The sequence below is a fragment of the Acipenser ruthenus genome, chromosome 39 (assembly GCF_902713425.1).
Source record: "Acipenser ruthenus chromosome 39, fAciRut3.2 maternal haplotype, whole genome shotgun sequence".
Classification (NCBI taxonomy): Eukaryota; Metazoa; Chordata; class Actinopteri; order Acipenseriformes; family Acipenseridae; genus Acipenser; species Acipenser ruthenus.
Genome location: NC_081227.1, coordinates 2702329 through 2727123, shown reverse-complemented (window position 1 = coordinate 2727123; position 24795 = coordinate 2702329). Strand labels below are relative to the sequence as shown.

The following is a 24795-nucleotide window of genomic DNA, read 5'->3' as shown; positions in this document are numbered from 1 at the left end:
ACTCAAACACACAGCTGTTGATGGGAGCAGGCTGGTGCTTACCTTGGAGGTGGCTCCAGGGCTGGATGCACCAGGGGGGTTGCAAGGCCGGTGCTGCAGAAGGTCCAGTCGGGGAGGGACAGGTGGCAGGGAAGCCTGGGGGGCCAGAGACATGGGGGATGGGGGGCGCTCCTCCTTAAGAGGGGGAAAATATCAAAGGAGACATGCATGTAAGTGACATGCAACCCCAGACAGTCAAAGATGTAAATGCAAAATCCGAGCCATCTGTGTCATGAAAAAGTGGACCGCTAGGATCTACATCCACCTCCTGTCCATATACAAATGTAGATGTGACATACTGATAGATGGAAAGACTATCAGGTCCCGCTAGTCAAAGCTATCTTGTTTAAACTTAATAAAATATGTTGTTTATAAACGTAAATTAACAAAAAAAAATTTTTACAGTACAACACCAGCCAAAGTGTTCCCATACCTTAACACAAAATCAGAGCCATCAGTATCATGAGCTACATCCGCATCCCATACCTTTGAACAGGCCAGTTTACTCATCATGAAGAGGGGGTCCTCCAGCCTGTCGTCATCATCGTCATCGTAGTTAGGGGAGGGGGTCCCCTCAGCCCCGAACCAAGCCCTGCTGAAGGACCCCCCGCTGTTATCCTTGGGGTCGAAGGGGTCCACCACGATGGGCTCCGTGCCTTTGATCTCACAGCGACAGAACGGGCAGCCCTGGCCTTCGGACTCCTTCAGAGGAAAAAAAAAACAAAACACACTATTAAAACCGCAATAAAAGGAACTGTCGTCATTGAACTGGACCACGCAGAATGCATCCTACTGACTGACACGTCTCTAGAAGCAACAAGTTCATTCCGACATGGAAAATACTTGGCATTGCTGTGTTTTGGTTAGTTTCAATTTCAGTTGTTCCGTTGTTATTCTATTAAAATATCAGCTTATTAGGCATAACAACTCCAAAATGATCATTTCAAGCAGCAACATATTTTTTTATTAAATTTGTATTTGAAAAATTCACATCAGAATTCCTTTCGAAGGACTGCCCCAGGCTCCTGGGATAGGCTCCTGGTTCAGAGACTAAATGAGCCGTCAGGCTCCATACGTGGGCTTCACAACACAACCACCCACTCAGCTACCAGAGTTCATTAAAGTGACAGTCCTGCTCTGGGAGGTGGAGTGCAAGAAGCAGCGATCCCAAGGCCTAAAGGACACCCCCGGGATCACATCAAATACTGACCTGCCAAGCTGTCAGACAGGACGTGCACATGAGGTGCCCACAGGGCTCGATCTTCACATCTTTATCATTCTCCGCACAGATCTTACACAGCTGGAAGGTGGAGCCCATTTCACAGTACAGCTCGTATTGTTCCTGAAAACACAAAAACACAAGAACTAGAATTTAACAATACAGCCAGTGCACCTTCCTGGAAAACTGGGTTACTGCCTTTATTTTTACCCTACAAGTGAAATACATACACGCACACACACACAAATTCAACATCAGGACATATTTTACAAACAGGGCATTTTAGAAGAAACTGTAAGCAGAACCCCCACCTGTGTGACTTTGATATGATCTTGTGGAGAGGGCTCGCACAGCCCAGTGAGATCAGGATTCTGTGTGCGGCCATCGGGAAACAGATAACTGACAGGGAAATAAAACACAAGTGCTTTAACACAACGCTTATATAAAAAAAAAGTCAATTCCCAACACTTTGCTGTATTTCTGGTTTTGTAACAATTATGACACAGTAGATACAAGTTTTGAAAAATGGTATGTTTGTTACATTGATATTAAACTATAGCAAGCCCAAGATCTTTGTGGTGGTAAGTCTGTGTTGATACACAGAAGCGTGATCAGCAAAAACAAAAGTCTTGGCCTTGCCAGTAATTTGATATCGATGACATATCCCACAAAACGTTTTGGCAGCTTAGTTAGAATTGTAATTCCTTGTGATGTTTTGAGACGTACAATCCTTCCCTGAAGCCGTCGATGAGGGCCTGGAACAGAGGTTTGTTGTGAGGGATTGTCTGGAGAATATTTCCATCCGCTGTGACATATCCTATCGCCCACTGACCCAACCTTGTGCAGCTCAACCGGAATATGTAACTAAAAAAAAAGACAAAACAGCAAAGACAGAAATTGGTACGGATGCCATTTAGAATTTTACGTGACCTACATGCACAGAATCTTACGCCACATGCCCAGTGGCCAGGCTGTTCCCTAGGTTCATTACAATTTGGGCAAGCAGTTCTGTGGCTATATAGCCTTTTCTTTAGCCACACCAATCAGGAGGCCATAACTCATGCAAAAGTAGGTTGCCGAATCCACTCAATGACAACACCAATTGCAAAAGCAGAAGTCATGCAGAAAGGCACCTTCAGGGATTGCCCTAAGGACAGAAAACATATGCAACCATGGATAAAGAAAGCTGGGGGGATATGGGAGTGAGGAGTTTGTGAGCATAATAACTTTGTTTTCATACGTATGTATGAACATTGTAATTCCAATTACAACTGATAATCTAGCTGTTAAAATATACCTACATTTCAAAAGACGCATTAAAAAAGGACCACAGCAGTCGAGGCTGCCTATTGAGTCAGGTCTGAAGAAGTCTTACCTGCCATGTTTATGGATGAATTTCTGGAGCCTGGCCTTCACCTCATCGTATGTGAGAAAGGCCATGTAGCCAGGGTGTGTGACTGCCAGGCTGTTCCAGTTTCGGAGCAAGGATGACCATGGCTATGGAAAGACAGGGGGGATTAAAAAAAAAAAAAAAAATTTTAAATCTACCAATCTTTAAAAGCTCATCCATAACCTCTACCCAAAAAGAATAAACACATTTTAGACACACACATTGCTTTCGAGTTCAGATGAGAGAAAGCAGTAACTACAAAATTATGGGTAATCGGGATATGAAAATTTCAGCATTACAAGAGCCAATCAAAATCGTGTGAAAGTCACCAAAAGGCTTCTACATTCATAGCATTTTAAAAAGTACAGCAGCTGTAGACATGTTTCGCCCTGTTTGGGGCTCATCAGTGCAATGTAACTGTACTGCGACTAGTGAAAAGCTCAGTAGAGTAAGTAAATACAAATAGAATAGCCCAATTACCCATCTCTCTCTCTCTCTCTCTCTCTCATTAGGGGCCATTTAAGGTTGACCGATTGAACGCCTTTGTGTACAAGCTGCAAACAGTATTATAAGGCAACAAGCAACGCATGTTTCTCAACATGAGAAGTACATGTTTCAACATCCCTTTACTGTAACAGTTACTTCTCAAAAATAGAAAACAGAACCCAAAGCCTTTCCTCTTTAAAAAGAGACCAACTATTGTACAAATCGACACCTACATTTAAAAAGCAGAAGCAGTCTTCAACCAGGAAGAAGCAACCGCACAGCATTCAAAGAGCCAGTCAACACCACAATAAGATCGCACTAGTCGACACGCTTGTCCTCCTGTACTGTACGTGCAGGTCACAGCTCGACAGTAAATGTCTCCTGTAAGCTGTGAAACTAGAACTACCAGTCAGCAGTGTTCAACTTCAAATATTTCTGCAGCTACAAGAAAGGAACTCTTAGTAGCTTCCCCCTTCTCAAGGGTTACATTATTTAAATGATACTAAAGCAACTTCCTCTTTGTACTGGTGAAGTACTACTCCTAATCTTTCAACAACCGGAGTCAACAAATGTGTTTCCCTTCCTCCCCATTTAAAACACAGGTACAGAAAACGAACAACCACTTCTAAGGCAAAGAGGTTTTGGAAGATAAATACAGCCATATAAAAATCAAAACAGGCAAAGATTAATTCAATACACCTGCTAAATAGGATGCTCAAAGTCCACCCTCTTCCCTCCTGAGAAATGGCTTTACTAGACAGGACAGCTATTTTGAAAGGTTTAACAGCAAGGAGTGTTCAGCTGTCAAGAGAGATCTGTAGGCGGTCAAGAATTGTCATTCTGGATTTTTTCATACCTGATTTTAAAACCTCGAGGGACAGCCGATACAAACTTCTCCATCTCAAAACGGGGAGCCTGTCTGCTTTGGAACAAGCAGACATGCCTTTCGGCAAGAAGACTTTGACGTATGTCATGGACAGGCATGTGCAATCAATCACATTCAGAATAAAAGTACAATGGAACTGGTAAAACAATGTGTCACAAAGCAAAAGCGGTCAGTAAAAACAATGTTCAGAGTTTAGAAGAAAAGAAGCGAGTCAGCACCACTGTATCTACAACAATCACCAAAATAAGAGAGCTGCTTTCTAAAAACAAACACTTGGCAAACCACTTTGGACCACACCCCTGCAACTGGATTAAAACACTCATTTGAATCAAACAATTACTTTTCACCTGTGCTAAAATGTTGACCTTTTCAGCAGTCATACTCCCATGCATTAAAACAAGACAGTAAGCCCACGGATCACTGCTCAGGTGCGTCCTCCGTTTAGGGAACAGAGACACAATAAGACTATTGTATATTGCTAGTATTCCTCTGCTTTTTCAGCTGACGGACTTACACTTCACCTGCAGCAGGTAACCAAGAATTAAAAAATTTAAAGTGCAATTCTGCAAGGATTTATATATTGAATCAAGAATTGTCAAATTTCAAACAAATAAAAACAAAACAAAAAAAAAATACCATTATGGCTTTTACATCATCCTACCTATGTGCTAGGAAAGCTGCAGATTTAAATAAAATAAAAAAACACAGACTGAACAGGAAGATGTAACCCAACACCTTGTTGCAGGAAGACAAGCTGGAAGGGAACCAGAACACCACGTCTGATTTAACTGGAACGCGTCCAAAACCAAACAGCTGTGTGAAAGCTGTTCATGCAGCCCCACGGTGAGAGGGAAAAACGCAGCGTCATTCCCCAGAGGCTTTAAATCGTACACACAAGTACAGCTACGCATGAAGGGGCAGCGGCGGTGGCTGTCGCTTTTGTGCCTGTTCTTTCACACAAACTCATGTAGGGTGGTAAAACTACGGCTACACGTCCCTAACTTACATGAAAAACAGAAAAACAAAAACAAAACTGCCACAGGGCAATGGCACACCTTGGAACGGCTGGTAAACGTGAAGTAAAACAGAGATTTAATAAGATTTAATAGATTTGCATCTTTGATATGGTAGTGGTTAAAACAACGTGGCAGTGAAAAGGTTCCTTCATGTAAAGACTGCATCTCAAAAGACGGCAATCTGTATCCTTGATTAAAACAGTTATCACATGCACTGAAACAGAGGCGCTCAGAAGCGCTGCACACTGAAGGTCGGTGGACCTTACCTGAAAGAGCCTGGTGAAGATGTCGAACTCGAACACTGAGATATAATCATTGCACGCGAGGTCAATTGTGGATTTCAGTGCCATAGCCTCCAGGCCGGAGCTGATTGGGTGAAACTCGTGCAGAGCCTGCCGGAATATCTTCCAGGGAACGATCGTCCTGGGAGGGAAGCAGGACATCAGTTCAGGGTCTTCAACCTCGCTTCTATCGCATTATTCGAAAGCAAGAGACAAATAATGGTGTCTTCACAACAGCCTTCAAAATACAACTGGAACAATGCTAGTGATATAATATACGTGAGGAGGTGGGAGGAAATAAATAATAATGACAAAACGGGACACTTAAATCAATTAATGAAGGCTTGAAAAATAAGCCATGAGAATCGATAAATCAGTGAAATCGATTAATTGCAGCATCTGTATCCCAGCACTTCAGTCAGCATGCATATCAATATTAAACAAGGAATGGAGAGCCTGGTAAAGGAGGATGTATGGGATGAAATTAAAATGAGAACTCACTTGTCACTGAAAGCTTTCCTCCAGAACTCAGCGGCGTCTGCCTTGGTAATCCTGAAGTTATCTCCCTGAAACAGTCCGTTTGGAAAGATGGCTTTCAGCTCTGCCAGCATGTGGCTGAATATCAGCGACAGCTTCGTCAGGTTGCGTCTGCTCAAGAAACAAGACACAAAATGAAAAACGAAAGCACACGTATTTCAGAACCAGTAATATAAATAACAATTTAAAAAATTACAAAAAAAACAACCTTTAGAAAAACAAACTTTACAAAACGGTGTTCTGAGCTGGAGCCTAAATGTAGTCCTATCAAAAGGTATACAAACGAAACCTGGAAGAACTACAGCTGCTTTGGTTTTGGGATTCCATTTAATAAAAGCAGCATTGGAATTATATGAGAAGCAACTTGGTAAACAAAAATGCCTTGAACATGAAAATGACACGGGTCAGTGACTTGAGATTCTCACTTTTACACACGTCCACATTTACAGCACGTTAAAGTTTGCATGTTAAGGAAAATATTATTTTTTTTGCAAGCACTTTGGGCATTTCTATTTAAATGTCCACCCCTCCCCTCCCTCCCCCTCCAAAACAAAACCTGCTACTGTCTGTTTCCAGCAATCAGATAAACACAATCCTGCTTCATTTTCCACTGACTGGGTTTTGGCAAGTACAAAAAAAACAAAACAAAAAAAAGTATAATAAGGAAGGTCACCCATGTTCAATAAATGTATTTGAAATTGGACAGCATGGCAGGGGATTTTTGTTTCTTTTAGCAGAACAAGAAGTAACTGCATTAGCAGAGCAGCATCTTGCAGCTGCCCGTGTCCAATCTTTCATACCATGTATTGTGAACAGCAAAAAAAATAAATCAGGATACACTAATCTGCTACCAGAAAGAGAACTGGCTGGGCTGGCGATTCATCAGAGCACAGGGAAGCCAGCTCCAGCTCAGCTTGCTGATTTGCATGAGAACGTGGGTGTGAGGGGCAGGGGGGGGGGGGGGGGTTGGAAGGGGCAGGTGGTGTGTGCCGCCTTCCTGCCCAGCTGTACGACAACAAGCAAAACTTCATGAAAGCCTGACAGTGCGTTTCAGCTGGGGAATCTTTAAACTACCTCTGGGTATGAACTGAACATCAATGGTCACTCTATATTCTGAGCCAAAGAGTTTGCCTCCTCTAAAAGGAGTTTGTTGGCTAATACTGGCATTTAGTTATTTAATAAAACACACACCACACTCTAGAGAACAAAGATAACACCTGCAAAGGTTTTGGGAAATGTTCTTGCTCAGTAGTACACACACACACACACACACACACACACACACACACACACACACACACACTGTATTTGCTCATCTGCAAATACATTTCTTTAAATAAATCTAATTTAGGTACAGAAAAGGGGTTACCAAAAAAAAAAAAACTTTCAATCAAGCACGTTTTTCTCATAGTACGTTTTTATTTACAGAAATGTTTGTGGTTATTACTTCCGTCACAAGACAGAATAAAAAAAAAAAAAAAAAACACAAAACAGAATCCCACTGTGTGCATACATTTATGTATGATCTCCCTGCATCTCTCTCTCTCTCTTGTCGGATCCTCTTCCTCTTTCACCTGACCTTTGACCTGCAGCTGACTGCTCCCTTCCCGTTTCCTGTTTCTACTCAAATTGTAATTACGCACAGCAAGGCCAAGCACTAGCAGCACCAGGAGGCAAGCTAGAAAATCTCACCATTAACCCTCCTAATAATGACACAGGCTTTACCCATTATTACTGTAGCTTTAAAACCAGGAAGCGATCCACAGGAAACAATTTAAAACAATACTTTACAGAGGAAAGAAATGCACTATTTAGAACTTACCAGTTAAGCCGAATACCTTTGATATTACTGTATCAATATAAATCTAGTTTGGTTTTCTTAAAACAGTACCAATGGATTTTTAACCCCTTTACATCTGGAATAGTTCCAATGGGTAATCCAATCCTATAATTCCCCTATATCAGGTCTTATTTATTTGAATAACTACACACTGGTCCCTTTAAAACTGTACTTTAACCAATGCACATCAGCATTAAGAGGAGGGTATTGCAGGGTACTGCATGCAAAAGCTTCAGATGCAATGAAACCACAGTTTAGAGGTGTTTATGCTTAATTACTGCATGCAGCCTAATGCATTGAGAATTACAGCAGCTGATGTGCACCAAAACCTCATTTCTTAAAAAACCAAAATGACCTAGCTATTTTAGAATCTAAACATGTCAGGTTTGACACCCATGCAACAAAGTGGAAAATCTGGATCCTCCCTTTAAAACAGTCATCACTTAAGTGCAGACACATAGGAACCAGCTTTTTACACCAAATCTATCACAGGAAGTGAGAATGCGTAGAAGCTTGCAAAGGAGCATCGTGTCAGGTTAGCGTTAACCCTTCATAAGAATGTGTTGCTGCATCACACAGTTTGCTGCAGTTTTATTTGGTGACAAAACTCAACAGTTCACTGTATGATTTAAAAAAAAAAAAAAAAAAAGTTGTGACTAATGGCTTAGTTGTATGGGATTTGCAGGCAAATGATATCCTACCAACAGAACACATTGTACTAATATCAATGTACTGCAAGCGTGAAACCCAAAAGCACTCAACCCCCGCCCCCCGCCCCCCATCCCCCAGACTCAAAGAATGTATTAACCAAGCTTCACCACAACTGGATCAGCAGGTTCTCTGTCTAAAGCTGAAATGCATCCCGGCGGGGCAAACTAACATCTGCTAAAGGGATGGGACGTCCCTGCTGTACTGTAACACGAATACCACCAGCACTAGAGCAGCCACAGGAGGAGCTCCCCTAACCAGAGAGCAAGATGTGACTGCAGCAAAACACACACAGCCATGGACTTCTCCCATCTCCAATAACAACCATTCAGGTTAGTATACTGATGCATTACAAACAGAAAGGTAAATACCCTCGACTTTAATATTCACAGACTGAAAGCACCGTAGTAACTGATAAAGTAGTTTCAGGGCATACTAAAGAACTGGACCTTAATCTCATGCATGTGGAAAACACAAACTGCCAATGAGCTGCTCACAGCAAAACTTGCCAATAGCAAAAAAAAGGCTTACCAATATGTAGGCTACTTTAAGCAGTAAAGTTATTCCCACAGAGATGATCAAACATAGTACAAACGTTCAGGCACCTTTATCACGCTGGCTGGCGAAACAAGACATGCACGGCTGCTTCCCTCCATTAACAGATCTATGGAAAATCCTTTGCGAGGGCACATTGTGTTTTTTGACGTAGTTACTGGTACCTTTGTTCTCCTTCTTAAAACTAATTTTGCTAATGCCCAACAGTTGCACAATGTATGTTTTTTTTTAAATACTACGACTGCATTTTCTTTGACCTGACATTGACCAGAATAAAGGCATCTGTCCCAGAGAGGATGCCTCCCCTTCATTTGAGTAAATGTATTTGCACACCAACCAGTCACAGAGATAGGGAACTTCCCCATAAACTTCCTCAAACACAGAGCTACAATTAACAAAAGGAACAGGCATGTTCTAAAAGAATGAAGTCTATATTACCATCGCTCCAAACTTTAAAAAGAGAGGCCTGTCTCATGAATAGCACTTTGTTTAAAGTGACACAGATGAGTGTAATTTCCGTGGTCTTTATTGAGACCACAATCAGCACAGGCCTATATGGCATGTTTCCTTCTGCACCATAAAACCAGCGTGCAAACAAGCAATCTGGCCTCCTACCATGAATAAACTAGGCCTGCCACTGGTTTCATCAGCACTGGATGTCACACAAGCGTCTAGAATGGTCTTACATAGCATGCCATATCACGGATATACTGGAAAACAAATCAGTGGCGTTTTAGTGGACCGATTTCAGGTAAGCCTGTAACTAGAACATAGGATTATAACATGTTTAACAATGGAGCAAGGGGATGATGCATTTCAATTACTCCTTGTATTCACATTAGCCCTTATTTGCAGTTGACCTTCATAAGCAATTCTAGGTTTTGCAAATTATTTTTTCTCTGCTTCTTAGAGAACACTGCTGTTATTAAAACAAGATTCTTTGTTTTGTATCTTAACTGTGTGCATTTTCAAATTCCACACTCAGCTGTGTAGCCCAATTAGCATGTTTTCCTCCAGTTGATGCATAAATACTTTAATCTCTTCCAGGAAACAGGTGTCGTCTACCTGCCTGAACCACAAACCCTGCACTTGACTGTTTTCTTCTTATCACCAGATACAGTTTGAAGCTGGATGGCGCATATTTTCTGCACCTGGTTTAAAAGGCAGCGGATCAGGGTTTTTTTTTTATAAAACAGACACCGTGAATTGTCTTCACGAGTTTTTAAACTTCAAATTAAAAGACCAGCCCCTTTTTTTGTCCTGTTACCATAGGTTTCTTTGTAAATCAAAACACACCACCAGAAAGAATCGTTTTAGTATTGAAAATCAAACCAAAAAAACAAATAAATCAATAATAAATAAAGTGATATAGTTAAATAAATAAATCAGTAAATGTGTTCTGATTAACCTGCCTTCTAATAATACATTTTGAAACTCACTTTCATTGGGGGGAAAAAAAAGGAAGGAAGATTAACATGACAAGATAACCAGAACAGCTTCAGCCACTAAATTGACTATCTAAGCCAGTAACAATACCAACAGCTTTCACATTGCAAAGAGGAAGTTCATCAGAAACAGGGAAGATGAAGACGAAAAAATAAATATATAAATATAATAATAATTTACAACCCAGAGTGTTCAGTTGAGATAACCAAGAAACAAAAATTGCAAATTGGTAACCTATGAAAAATAAATCTTACGTTTAAAAGACAAACCAAAACTAATATGACTAATTCAATATTCACTCTCTCTAGTTCCAGAGAACTGCTGAGCTTAATGTAAACCAATAAATGTATAAAACACCAGGGTTCCCACCCGGGTGCACTTGCAACTTTTATTTTTAGTGTCAAGTTACACCCTAAAGTGTAAGGAATACTTTTAACTTGAATTATCACGAGAGACTTACTGAGTTCTCACTGCAACAAGAACACCATTAGAGATCGCACACTATCTGCAGTGTGAAACTGCGGCAACAGTAGAAATAAAATAAATAAACTGACATCGCGTCAAAGGGATCTACTCAACTGACCTAAACAACTGCCGATCCAACTGCTATTTTAACCCTTTAAAACAATGGCAGACCCTACACTGTTAGGATTGGCTGAGGAGATAACCCTGTCAAATCTGGCTTTTACACCAAGCAAACTAAATCCAGTTTGCATCTTACAAACGATTGTCGTTCAGGTCGATAGACTTGCACCATATGGAGCTACAGTACTTGTAATTAACATATTTTCCAGATGATTTTCAAACAGTCCCAAAAGAAAGAAAGAAAGAAAGAAAGAAAGAAAGAAAGAAAGGAAGAAAGAAAGAAAGGAAGGAAGGTCCCCAGTGCAGAAGTGAACACTTTTCCCCCCCGACAACGACATGTCTGGTTTTCATCGTTTGGTCGCATTTTTTTCTCATTTCTATTAAAACGATATACAGAGTGCACCCGGAAAAATTAATAAACTGAGTTTTGCAGCAAAGCACAAACTATAGGAACTCATGATGTAGGAACTCATGAGGAAAAAAAAAAAAAAGATTCCTTTTAAAAAAAAAATCCTTTCAAACTTGACGAGAGCGACGGCAAAAACACGGTTTCCAAGAGTACAGCAGGTAGAATATTGTATATTACTTTTTAAAGCTGTTACTTGACACATATCGCTTCCGCTTGTACCTCAGCTCAGTCCCTTGATTTGTATTCTGTGTTTACATAAAACTGAGATACTGCCTCTGCGGATGTAGTTAAATATTTAAATACTGTACATCTACTGTGGGAGTCTAAAAACCAAATCTATAACTTCTGCACCCACACTGATAACATATAGCTTAGCAGAAAACAGAACGTGCAGGAAACCTCTTCTAAAGAGTGAACACAATAATTTCAAATAATTTGGTACCAAGTGCAAAGTCAAACAAAGCTGTTCTGCTTTCACCGCCTACACACACTGCGTAACAGCAATAAGCAAGCTGCCTCGCAACCTGCTGTTACAATAGGCCGATTTACAACAGAAGCACCAACGAGGACAGATACGGCACTTCTTCCTTAGAAATCCAGCAGCATTTGCATTCATTAATCCATTTACCTTCCAGAAACACACACTATACACACACACACACCCACTTCATTGGCTGATTATACAGTACTGCCCCTTACAGTACCTGGGCTGCGAGTTCTCCTCGTACATCCGCTCCTTGCCTTCCTTGAACAGGCTGATGGTCTGCTTGGTCTTCTTGGTCAGGTTCTCCATGAAGACCCTGAAGTACTCATTCTCCCCCAGCGTCTCCATCTTGCCCTCGTAGCGCGACAGGATGGTGCGCAGGTGCTGGTACGTATCCGGGAGCAGGTCCAGGATGTACGGAGGGCTGTTCTTCAGAGCCAGCTTCGGGTTCTGGCACAAGCGCACCACCTGAAAAACACAAACCAAATAAGCACAACATAATGACCGTGGGGTCACAGTCTGCAGACAGATTAGGCTTGAATTCTGAAAAGGAAGACTGCACCCAGTGAAGTTACCAAACATCTGATTTAGGGGCTTAGTCTTAGGGGCGGATTTGATCAACCATTCTTAAATATACAAACTGTGTCTACTACTGTACATTCTTATTATTGAATGCCAATGCTTGCTTGTTAAAAAAGGGCTTGCAAATCTCCTGAAGTAGTACAGTACCTGTCTGGATAATTGTAGAGGACTATGCAAAATATGGCAGTCACAAAGACTGCTTGGTTATTGATAAAGCGATAGATCGAAGCCTTTAAAGCAATTCATTCTACATTTAGAATGAATTTAACAATTACGGGTTTTCAGTTTCTCTCAATTTTGTACCCACATCACATTTTTTTTTTTTTTTGAAGCAGTACTCTACTTCTGTAGTGTCATGAGTTTGGTTCACTCTCACAGCATTTGAAAAAGTAAAAAAAGAATAAACAGTACTATCAATGTGCTTCTTGTAACCGGACTGTCAGATAACCATGATTGAGATGAGCTTCTTCGCCCCATGGTAACGAGCCCCCCTCCAGCACCACGCTTTCTAAAGAAATTGCTAGGCATGCAACATTTCAGCCACATTATTTCAGCAAGAGAATTTGTCCCTAATTTTGCAACATTAACGGTTTTACTTCCCGTTCAGGTTTCGCAAAAAGCTTAAAAATAAGCCGAGCAACAGCAAGTGCTCGGGACTCTGCAAAAATGTGCAGACAAGCTTCCTAGATTGTCTGACTGCACAAGAGAGCGCTGTCATTTCCTTTAATGTGTTGTGCTGAAGCCAAGGAAGCGTAGTCTGTAACTTTACAAACCTGCACTGTACACTTTACACTGCACTTTACTGAATAAATGTAGGAGGGATCTTCCCTTATTTATTTTTGTAAATTAAAAAACACACACACACACACACACACACACACACACACACACACACAATGCCAACTGACTGGAGCCATGGCAGATGTTTCTTCTTTTCTTGAAATATAACACTCTGTTTTTTGTCACCGTTAAATACAGTGATCAGATAACCGCCTTCTGCTTTTGGTTCACCACAAACTTTTAATAGGTGTCCATTTTTCCATAAGCAAGCTTTTCAATAGAACCTCGAAGACTAGAACTACACAACCAATTAACTAATAAGAATACCCACCTCAAATAATTTAAACTACATAAATTGATAATTTCAGGAGTACAATTTACAAGATGCACAATCTAAAATGCACAGCAGTCATTATGCAACTCGCATTCAACTTTAGACAGCTTTTTTTTTTCTTTTAAATAGATTATTTCACTTATTTATTGCGAGGGACTGGCTGTTTTGTTTGATTGCTGGCAATATACTGACTCGTGGTTGGTAGTTTCAGTTCTACTGTCACTGTGTTTAAATGTCACACAAGAGGAAGTCGACTCAGTCTCCCTAATGACAGAAAATCCATGGATCAGAAGAGGAGTAAAACACTTTATACAGAATGCATTATTAAAAAATCTCAGCAGTCAGATCACAGAGTATCTCGATGACAGATCGGTGCAGCTAACGCCTCCTCATAAATTGTTTAAAGATGATCCGAATAAAATGTTTCAGTTTTCACTTGCAATTAGAGCACAACAATTATAGAATTGAAATAATCCATATCCCCCTACAATCTAAATTAATACAAAACTATAGACCTGGACAGTCCAGTTTGTCTACACTTCCCAAAGTATTTTCATCTGTTGGGATGCAAGCTACACTCTCTCTGTGAGCAGCCCTGCTTCTATTAGAAACTCTGTTACTGCAATGGCATCTTCAAACACTGTGAGCAAAACAGAATTTAAAAAGGCATGGCCACAGTGTTTATTATATAGGCTAGACCATATTTTACTGGGAATACCTATACTGATACTTAACGTGGAAAGATCCTTCTTCAAGGTGTAAAACTACATAAATAAACCCACCTTTTAAGAGGTTAAGGTGCTTTATTTATCTCTGGAACTACGGATTGAAGTAGTCACCAGTTTTATTTGAAGTCATTCTGAGTAAGCTTAAAGTTGAAATAATTCGAAATCTTGTTCTTGGTTGGAGATCTTATCACTTGTTTCATGAAAAAAGGAAACCGTTTTTTTTAAAAGGACAAGGCTATATTTTACTGGTAAGGCTTAGCTAATTTGCAGCAAAACCATAGTTACTACACATTTAAGTTTCACAGCAATTTAACAAATATTGGAATTGTAACCTTTAAATTTAGAAAAACTAATACAGGAAAGGCTGCTCTATAGATGTTTCACTTTCCTTGTCGGCTGCTGGATACGGACTACATCCTTCCTCACCAAAGAAAGCACAGCCTCCCCTGCCTGGCTGCTACATCAAAGAAGGATAAATAATAAATAATAAATAATAATAAATAATAAATCAGGATCACGATATCTCTGTCCAGCTCAGCTCCCAGCCAAGTTGGCAATGCCGAGATGCAAGCCGACAAAACTCTGGATGCTGCAGAGAGGGTCGCCACACGTGTACGCTAATGCATTACGGCACTGGCCTCCATCCCAATTTATATTCATAAAGTACAGCTCCAGTATTGGAGAGGTTGCTGTTGAAACCTCCAGTGCCCTGGACCTTGCAGTGACACTGTATCACCCTGCTTGTTTACTGCACTAGAAAAGTCTTTCCTGACATCATGTACAGAGACATAAGTGGGTGGCGCAGTCATCTTTCTTTGATAATCTGAACATGTGTTTCTGTTTTATCACAACCTGTCCAAGTCTTACTTTCTTATGACTGTGAGCATACGACTGAGAACTGGCCAAAGAAGCAAGGGAGGGACTGTGCCCAAAACATTCACAATATGCAACACAATCAACAGAATATAAAATGTAGCTATCAGATTATTATATATTTTTTTTTAGAGCATGTAGCCCTAATGATGTTAAACAAAGGAGAAAAAAAAAAATCCTCCCTCTGGTTATCTGTTTGAGCCATTCCAAGTCAGCAAGGGGTACTCCAACATGACCACTGCTTACAGACCCCCATAAATATAACCTGATATCCGGGTAGCCTAGAAACAATTACACAAAATGTATTAGTATTATTATTTTAATAATTCAAGGTTGAAGTGTTTTGAAACAAGCTTGACAGGTCGCATCTCAATTCCTGAAATAGTTTAAACACCAAGCCCCCACAAACCACAGTAACTGCAGTTAACAGCTCATGTCTATTAAAGTTCACAGCTTTGCAAAGGCACAAACAACTATTTAAAGAAACTGAAGCGGACTAGGGGAGCCCCAGTTCGAGAGAGCCCTTGTGGGTGTGAAGAGATAGAGAAATCGGCATGTTTGCTGGACCGTGGCTGGGTAACGGTGACAGAAGTTAAACAGCAAGCCCAGAAGAGCCCTCCTGCCTGCACGGCAGCTGAAACTTTCTTCACTGCCATCCATATTTGGCCCTGACATAATGCGTTTTAATGAGCACTCAAACACAGCACAAATTTTAAAGAACACAAAGCACTATGCACTCACCGTTCGAGACTCTTAATGGCTTTCAGCTTCAACAAGTCTCCATGGCTGAACCCACTTTACAACCTTGGAAGGCGTTTTTACAGCTCAGACCACAGACTCTTATTTATTTATTTAGTTAGTCGCTTAGTTTTTGGATTCACCAGGTTAACCCTTCAGCCTACCCTTTAATTCCAGAGGTCTCTTAAAGCAAGGTCCTGTTGGCAGTAGTGCCTTGTCTAAAATCACGCAATCTCTTGCTTCTACCATGTGCTCACAATGGTACCAGTCTTTGTAGCACTGGTTAAACTGGGCATTGCAGTACTACGACTGGTGCCCATAATAAAGCCATCCACCAAAAGCTTAAATACTAAGGAAATTCTTAATTTTTGCTTTTCACTGCCCCAGTTTAATATGAATGCAACAAAAGTTTAAATTATGTGTGTTCATGGTAAAAATAGAGATCATAAAATATGCATTTCTACACATCTTGAAATGGAACATATTTACATGTATATTTTTTAAAGATGCATCCACTACAACAATACACTATTGACAGAGATATTAATAAACTTGTCCCGTGTTCTGTGAAAAAAGTTTATAATGGTTCTTTGTTGTTGTAAAGATGGTTCCCTTTTAACTTTACTGTACGTCCTCAGATGCATTCTGTTACAAACTGGCTTCAGAAAAGCAGCTTTAGCACAGCACATGAAGAGTGCAGCACGATTAAAGTGACGCCCGTGTCAAAACTGAGAAAACGCTACCATGTTCCAGGTTACTGGTGGGGACGCGTGAAACATCAAAATGGACAGATCTCTTAGCTGAAGGGTTGAAAAAACAGGACAAGTGTCCTTTACAAGCATTTCTCTCAAGTTAACTGCAAAATGGACTTTGTGCTCCTCGCATTTGTAAACTGTTAAATATTCAATCATCCAGCAGGGGTGGAATTAAGCCTCCCATTGCACAGCAGTTTGATCCGTTCCTGGTGTTACTATGAGTTTAATAAGAGACACAGGAGCTTGTTACCGATACACTGTGGCTAATCAAACTTGTATTAAAACCTGGAATGGGTAAAACTGCTATGCAATAGGAGGCTTATTTCCTTCCCTGATCCCAGATCCTTGTGCAGATCCAGATAAGGCAATGAGGGCTAAAGATCTGCTAATCAACCGGAAGTGAAACAACAAAATCAGCAGCTGCAACTGAAAGGGAGTCTATTTGAATAAGTGTATGATTGAGATAAACATGACACAATGGAATACTCTCTACCTTTCCAACGGTCACATCCACAGGAGTGATCATTATCACGAATATGCAAATGTGTCCAAACAATCAATTCAGGGGGGGAGGCCTGCTCTGACAATGCCCTGTTTAATATGTTAATCATCTGTGCCACATTATGCTTTGTGACACACAGGAAAATGGCTCCTCATAACTTCTGGTTGAAAGCCCAGGAGTGCAAGTCTTACAACAATGTGAAATGAAAAGGCAGAACTACAATCTGTCAAGGCCGTCAGTTTACAGAAGAGGAACGTAGTTGCTAATGGGAAATTCACTCATCTTTTAAAATGAACTGGATTTGCAGCAACATGCAAGGATTTTTAATAACCGAGGATAAATCACAGCACATTTTATTACTCATGCTAAGCCTGTCAGGACTGTGTCCTTAAACCTGCTAGACAAACCTTCAGTCTCTCAAACCCTGGCACTGCAGCACAAAACAGTCACTTTAAAAATGACATCTATTGGTCTGGATGTCAGCAAACTACAGGAAAGTACTTTAAACCCTTTTAACAGTGAAATGAAGTCAAGTTATCAATCTCTTAATGTATAGATAAGATGGTGGGGGGGGTAGTAATTTTAGATCCTCAGTATAACTAATAGATTGTGCGGGGGTTTCATGCCTCAAACTTATTACATTACTAGAATAAGAGACAACAGTACTGGCCATCTCTTTCAGCAAGTACTTCCTGTTGTATGTATTGCGCTGGCTTATCCACATCGACATGAAAACCCATCAATGAACGCGGCTATAAATAAACCCAAGCCCTGAAATTGCATTAATTATTGATCGCCAAGAGTTTTACAAAGTTGTCCTTCCTTCCTTTCAGCGTGGTTAAAAACTAAACTAGCTTATACTACTACAATCAGAAAAACAAAAATGAAAAAGTTTTCAATTTGACGGTGTTCTTTATATCTAGTTAGTTTAAGAATGGACATGGTTTTAGTTTTTTTTTTAAATCTGCTTTAGCCCTTCCTAGAGTCCAGTACTAGTAATATACAGAGTTGTTTATTATTCACTCCACCGCCTCTTCTATAAGCAAAGGGGATCTGTTTTCTGTTTTTATTACTCCATGCAACACACCAAAACAGAAAACTTACGCATTTCGTTATAATCTTTACAGGTTTGTTGCAATCTGTTTAGTGCGAAAATTAAAACAATTCCTCCTTAAACGACAGCCTCGGCTCCTAGATTCAATTAAGAGCTGAGCACTGTTTATATTCAGCACGACGCTTCTCCCAGCGGAGGAAGCGATCCATTATCTTAGTATTGTCTGCTTTATTACTGCATGCATCAGTCCGATTGATAAATTAAACAAATACAATACAAAAATAAAATAAAATAAACTACTACCGGTACCCTACAATGTATAATATTAATAATGCAGCCCATCCAAATTGTGAAAAAAAAAATACCCAATGCAAAGACATTTTTAAAGGCTCGTTTATTGTCAGATCAAAGGCATTTGTTGCAGCCGATATTAAACCACCGATCATCGATGTGTCTATTGTCCAATTAGATGTGTTTCAAGTAATGACAAGAACTGTAATTAATAATAAGCAATCTATTATATTTTGGCTCACTTGGATTATTGGGCCGTGGCTTGCTTCTCTCTGTGTATTTCTCTCTCTATCTCTTTGTGTCGTTTTCGTTCAAAAAAAAATGTATTCTGGTTTCCTATTGCTAGGACTAACCTTGTCCATAAGTTTCCAGCATTTCTCTACGGTCTTCTTATCCACGGCCCCGGGTTGGTGGTGCGAGTGGAGGTGATGATGGGGCTGGAAAGCGTCCTTCATCAGCCCAATCAGCCCGCCGCCCCTCTTCAAATTCCCTGCCATGCCAGTAGTACTGCCACCGGCACTAGCGCCGGACCTCCAGAGCAGCGAGCCTGCTTGAGACAGACGCCCCGAGCTGTGTGACAGCGCCAGCCGAGAATCCAGCGGGGGATGGGGGGTCACCGGAGAAAAAGTCCCATAAATAAATTGAGATCGCCGTACCGAAGGGGGACACGAAGGGGGACTTAATGGAGCAGAGCGGCCGGACCCGCCCGATAAACAGTTATCCTCCTCGGCTCGGCTCGGAATAAATTCAGTTGTTTTTAATTATATATATTTATTTAACAGTCTCTCTCTCTCTCTCTCTCTCTCACGTCGTTTTTTTTTTCACTGTCCTCCGAGAGAGAGAGAGGAAGTTTCTAAGTATCTCAGTGAACGAGAAAAACCGAAAAGCAGAATTGACGCCACTCACCAAACACTGCGTGTCCGTACGGAAATATATATATATATATTTACAATACTTAAAAAATAAGGAGAGGAGGAGGCGGCGGGTTAAAAATAAATAAATAAACACATTAGAATAATTAACACCGCCTTTTTCTATCACCGTCCACCCCCTACGAGCCCCCGCGCACATCCTTTTCCGCTTCTCGAGCGCCTCCCCTCGCGAGCCCCGCCCTCGCTCTCTGCGTTACGTTGACGCTCTTACGTCGCGCATTTTTCTCTGCAGCGTTTCCATCTCGGTATGTTTTCAAATGTTTCATTTCTGTCGTGGATAGCTGTCTGAAGTGCTGTGATTAAAGAAAAACGCGTACAAACCTCTTCCTCGCACCACACTGTCTCAGCAAACCTAACATGCAGTAGGGGGCTTGTTCACAAAGAATTAACTCGCGAGTCGTTTGAAGAAACTTATTATTATAAACGAGTACAGTATTGAAATTGGTTTTTTTTTTTACTTTTTTTTTTTTAATACAACCAAAAACCACGTAAAACAATAAAATACACATAACACGTCTAACTCTTACAATATGAAATTAAGATAAGAAAAAAAAACACACGCAGCGCCCTTGCACATGATCAGTATCCACACTGTAAAACCGCGCACAGTTGCTTTGCAGTATGTGTCCGGTGCAACACTAGGGTTACCATATCGGCTCCAGATTAACCGGACGCTTTGAGACAGACCGGGATTTCAAAATTCCCCCTAAATTGAAAGTAATTCACGTATAAATGAGCTCCACCTTTGCTGAGATTAATCCTGCTGTGGTGGAATTGCTTGGGCGCAGCAAACAAGTCACACTGATCAGCTGCTTCTGATCAGATCTTAATGAACGAATAGCTAATTTATCGATAGAGCAACGAGATGATGATGCGATTGTATTTGCAGAATAATATGGCCGATTGAATTTTAACAAACAGAAAAAATTAGCGACTGGCTGCAATTCATTCTTAGTATAATACAATTATTTAACGCGCATGCGGGTATTTAATTACCATTCTTAATTGTAGCTAAGGATGGTTCATTTACACCTTCATTTATTTCAATTTAGGGGCAAGTTTGAAATCCCGTTCTGTCTCATAGCGTCCGGTTAACAAAAGGGAAGTAGCAGATCATTTTTAATGAAATTGATATTTAGGTTTTAAAATACTTCTGTGTGTAACACACGTCGCTATATTGGGTTTTACACATAAAAGTTGCAGCAGTTTTAAAATGCACCTCTCGCTTACTGCATAGTGACATATACTGAGCGGGGCGGGTATTCTGTCTTTCTGAAATACGCCACGGCCTTTCTGCACTCACCACAACCTAAACAAACACGCAATACACTTTTCATCTAAACATGAGATAGAAGTAAAGCGTGTGTTCAAAACGTGTGCTACTCTGACTCCAAAGAAGCCACAGCCGGTTAAAACAGCGCCATTCCTTACAGTTTATGTTTTGGAGAAATATAACACGGAGTCCTGTCTCTTTAATTAAAAGCGCGACTGCGTTGCTACATGGCGTCTCTGGTTCCCTCGGCAACGAGAGACTCCGGTATCTTAGTAACAGTTATACCCGCCTTCTGTGATAGGTGATAGGTCTGCTACAGCCTCGAAGGTGTGTCCCTAGCACGGTGACTGGGTGCGTTGCCTTTCAATCACCAAGCGCTTTGTTTATTTGGGGGGGGGGGGGGGTAGTTTGTTTCCTACGTGAGAAGTCATTGTAGACCACAGATTGTAATTTAAGGTAAGGTTTATATTTTGGGGATAAAGTTAATTTTCTCAAATGCAGTATTCGTTTTTTCTAGGTGAAGGAATGCGATCAGCATTAGAAATTGTCGAGATTGTATTTTCAGTAATTTTAGGATTTCCTTGCAGTAGCGTGTTTATATTTCTGACTCACACAGAGCAACGTACAGGTCAAACTGTGGCTAGCAGGAAGGAGGAAAAAGCATGAAGGTGCCCTTTGCAGCTTTGGGGACTGTAAACAAACTGGACTGTCAACAATGCCTACTTCCCATCTCTAAATTGCAGCATGCAGTGAGCAGGCTCCAAGACATTATATTTTGTGTGGCATTGAATATCATTGCGGGGCACGCCTTTAAAAGGCATAATAGGTGTTTTAATTGACAGGTATCTCAAAAAGATCCTTGACAGGCATTATGGCTTGATTATAGACTGCTAAACCCTGTCCGGATAGCTGTCAAGTTGTTGTATTTTTTTTTACTGTTACTGTTTACTGTTTATTAATTGATTGTTGACAGGCAGGTGTATAGTGTCCTTGACAGGTACATCATGGGGCAGCAGTGTGGAGTAGTGGTTAGGGCTCTGGACTCTTGACCAGAGAGTTGTGGGTTCAATCCCCAGTGGGGGACACTGCTGTTGTACCCTTGAGCAAGGTACTTTACCTAGATTGCTCCAGTAAAAACCCAATGGTATAAATGGGTAATTGTATGTAAAAATAATGTGATATCTGTATAATGTGAAATAATGTATAATGTGATATCTTGTAACAATTGTAAGTCGCCCTGGATAAGGGCGTCTGCTAAGAAATAAATAATAATAATCATGTTTTTTTATCCTTGACAGGTCTGAGAATCTGCGGCCTGGAAAATGCCGCCTAAGAAAAGGGGAAAAGCAAAGGGGAAGAAGGGAAAGAGGAAGAAAACCTCTGATGGTAGATGTTCTGAGAGAGAGAGAGAGAGAGAGAGAGAGAGAGAGAGAGAGAGAGAGAGAGAATATAAACCCAGCACACAGATCTTATAGGAGTAGCAATCCTGTTATCCTTAGATATGTGGGAGAGAAGACAGCTTCCTGTCGAGTGGAGGCGCCGCAGCCTTGCTCTCAAAGCAGCCCCTTGCGGAGGGGGGGTGGGGGGGGGAGATCACGACTTATTCACCAACGCTTGGGGTTCATTTCTATCACTGTTGTCTGTGTTTCCTGTTCTCTGAAGGAAATGAATTGCAAGAGAAGTACAAGCGCAGCACTCTGGATGTGGCCGTGCTGAAGGAGCACCTCGGTGAGAGAACGATACACTCTTTCCTTTGTTATTACAAAGTGAAGGGATCCTTACGTGCAGACATGCACGCACACTGCACAGAAATGCAATAGTCAGTAACTGCATGACTGTTACTGAGAGTCACGGCAATACAAAGAGGGGAGATGGGCAAGTCAGCCCAAGTTTTTAAAACTTTCTCACGTATTTAAGTGAAGGATTCCTTTCATCTAACTTGACTGTTTATGTATTTTTTTGTCAGATGTACTAAAATCAGACAGAACCTTTAATATTATAATAATATATGCATTCAGTACTGCGTAGACCTATGTTGGAGAAACTTCAGGGCATTAATAACCTGGAATTATTGATTATCAATTCACTGAATGAACAGAAAGTGCCTGAAAAAAAAGAAGTTGATTTTATCAGGTAGAACTGCAAGAAACTTAGTAGACAAATGTGCCTTCTTTAGTGCACATGTTTGCCTGCTTATTGGTTCCTTATAGTTTTTACCTTCAAAATTGTGATTGGTTGTTTTGAAGTGAGATGAGCAGATTGAGTTACTTGCTGTGCTGTGCTGTGCGTGTGTCGCCCCTCTCTGTAGCCCTGCGGAGGGATGTAGCGAGACAGGCCCAGGCCTGCAGTCACAGCCTGAAATCCAGACTGGCTGTCCTGGAGCAGGAGCTGGACGAGGAACGTGAGGACAAGAAGGATATCAACGCAGGTGAGCTGAGGGCAGTGAAGTGAATCTTAGTGAAGTGAAACTAGCCTGGCCACTGCTTGTTTAGCTTTAGAGCTTCCTCAGCGTGAGCTCCAACGAAGGAATGGACCTTCAAATCCAAACAGCAATTGCATTGTTTTTAAAAGGAGTGTGCATTTCTCTGATTCATTCCCCCTCTCCCTGCCCGTCCCCAGACCTGACTCGACAGTACAAGTCCATGCAGATGGAGACGGGGGTGAGAGTTCATCAGCTGGAGATTGAGGTCAGCCGGCTACGCCAGCAGCTCGGTACGTTCTACCAACAGCCGAGACGGAGATCACAGCTGAAACGCTGACTGAGCCCCACAGCCACTGCAACGGCACGACTAGATAAAAAGTTTCTCAATATATGCCACGGCATGAATACTTGTGTTAAGTTTCACTTTATAATGCATCTGTGTGTTTTTATACACTGTATAATTCCCGTACGTGGTTTGATCATTCTAAAACTGAACTCCTGTATTCGTACCCCCCTTTCTCCAGCTCTGTGCCAGCAGGACCTGCAGGGCGAGCGAGAGGAGAGGCAGCGCACAGTGCAGGAGAAGGATGCCACCATCGCAGAGCTGCAGGGCAAGATCGACAACATGGAGACAGACTATGAGAGGATCCTGCATGTGAGTCAGCAAAGGGCCCAGACACTGTATTATTATTATTATTATTATTATTATTATTATTATTATTATTATGCAATGCAGGGTTCAAAGAAGGTGGCTGTTGAGAAGGTTGGTATGGATCGATGTTCTGCCCTTGAATCACCAGCACACTTTTGATGTATATATCCCCACCTGCAGGATGTAATGCTACATGACAACAAGACTAAACTTCACTGATCAAAAACCGTGTCCACAATTATGCTCTAGATGTTGGAGAACTGAAGACTTGTGTTTATTTCTGCTACGTGATCCCCCTGTGCCGCTACCCCCCCTAATTCTACCTCTCCCACTCCCCCTTCTCTCTCTCTCTCTCTCTCTCTCTCTCTCTCTCTCTCTCTCTCTCTCTCTGTCTAATTTTACCTCTCCCACTCCCCCCTTCAGGACACTCTTGACAGCCTCCTGTCCCGCCTGGCTGAGTCCAAACTGCGCTGGGTGGACGAGAGCACCGCGCTGCACTTCAACAACAAGGAGAGGCTGGCAGACTTTGGGCTCAACCCGCTGGACATCTGACCCCTCGCTGACCAGCGCATGGATGACCTGGGGCAGACAACGCAACACACGCAACCCCTAGGAAGGTTCATTGAGGTATCGGAAAACACATTGTGGTGAAGCACAGTGAAACACAGTACAAGAAAGGCAGGTATCCCCACAACGATTCTGACACAAGGTGCATTGATTATTAATGAGAAACTGCAACCATTGAGAACTTTGATAAGCTTTTCAAAGGGCTGCATGTAATGTAGTCTGTCCCCCCAACCCGTAACATGCAATGCACTTTAGTCTTTCAATGTACCTTGAGCAATATCACCCCCTGTTAGCACTGAGAGCACACAGCAGTTCAGGGTACCAGATCATGGGGTTCAAGAAACACAGCGATGCACCACGACTGTCTGCGAGAAGCTGAGAGGCTAGTGTCTGATCTTGTGTTTCAAAAATAAAAAACATATTGAGCTCTG

The 24795-nt window shown here is 41.4% G+C and overlaps 2 protein-coding genes across 6 annotated transcripts in view; one reads left to right on the top strand and one right to left on the bottom strand.

The window, feature by feature from the left end:
* The window catches only part of LOC117962485 (E3 ubiquitin-protein ligase CBL-like), a 26755-nt gene extending 6374 nt beyond the window's left edge, over nt 1-20381 (bottom strand). The window contains exons 1-10 of one of the 4 annotated variants that reach the window (XM_059009733.1): nt 20194-20381; nt 12102-12349; nt 5819-5965; nt 5303-5504; nt 2634-2755; nt 1985-2122; nt 1570-1657; nt 1250-1381; nt 526-741; nt 43-174 (exon numbers count right to left, since the gene is read on the bottom strand). In XM_059009733.1, the coding sequence (XP_058865716.1) occupies nt 43-174; nt 526-741; nt 1250-1381; nt 1570-1657; nt 1985-2122; nt 2634-2755; nt 5303-5504; nt 5819-5965; nt 12102-12229 (1305 nt within the window). In that variant the 5' untranslated portion in view covers nt 12230-12349; nt 20194-20381. Of the gene's footprint in view, nt 1-42; nt 175-525; nt 742-1249; nt 1382-1569; nt 1658-1984; nt 2123-2633; nt 2756-5302; nt 5505-5818; nt 5966-12101; nt 12350-18871; nt 19280-19424; nt 19891-20193 lie in introns of those variants that run through there. The other 3 variants (XM_059009731.1, XM_059009732.1, XM_034912634.2) reach the window with 3 other exon arrangements.
* Nucleotides 19638-24795, top strand: LOC117966622 (coiled-coil domain-containing protein 153-like). Of its 2 annotated transcripts, none has more exons than XM_059009736.1 (7): nt 19638-19695; nt 22022-22109; nt 22386-22451; nt 23032-23151; nt 23343-23435; nt 23670-23800; nt 24221-24795. In XM_059009736.1, exons 2-7 carry the CDS (start codon nt 22046-22048, stop codon nt 24347-24349), a joined length of 603 nt encoding a protein of 200 aa, XP_058865719.1. In that variant the 5' UTR covers nt 19638-19695; nt 22022-22045; the 3' UTR covers nt 24350-24795. The 2 variants fall into 2 exon arrangements, with proteins under 2 accessions (XP_058865719.1, XP_034768926.1); XM_034913035.2 differs by lacking the exon at nt 19638-19695 and adding an exon at nt 21125-21179.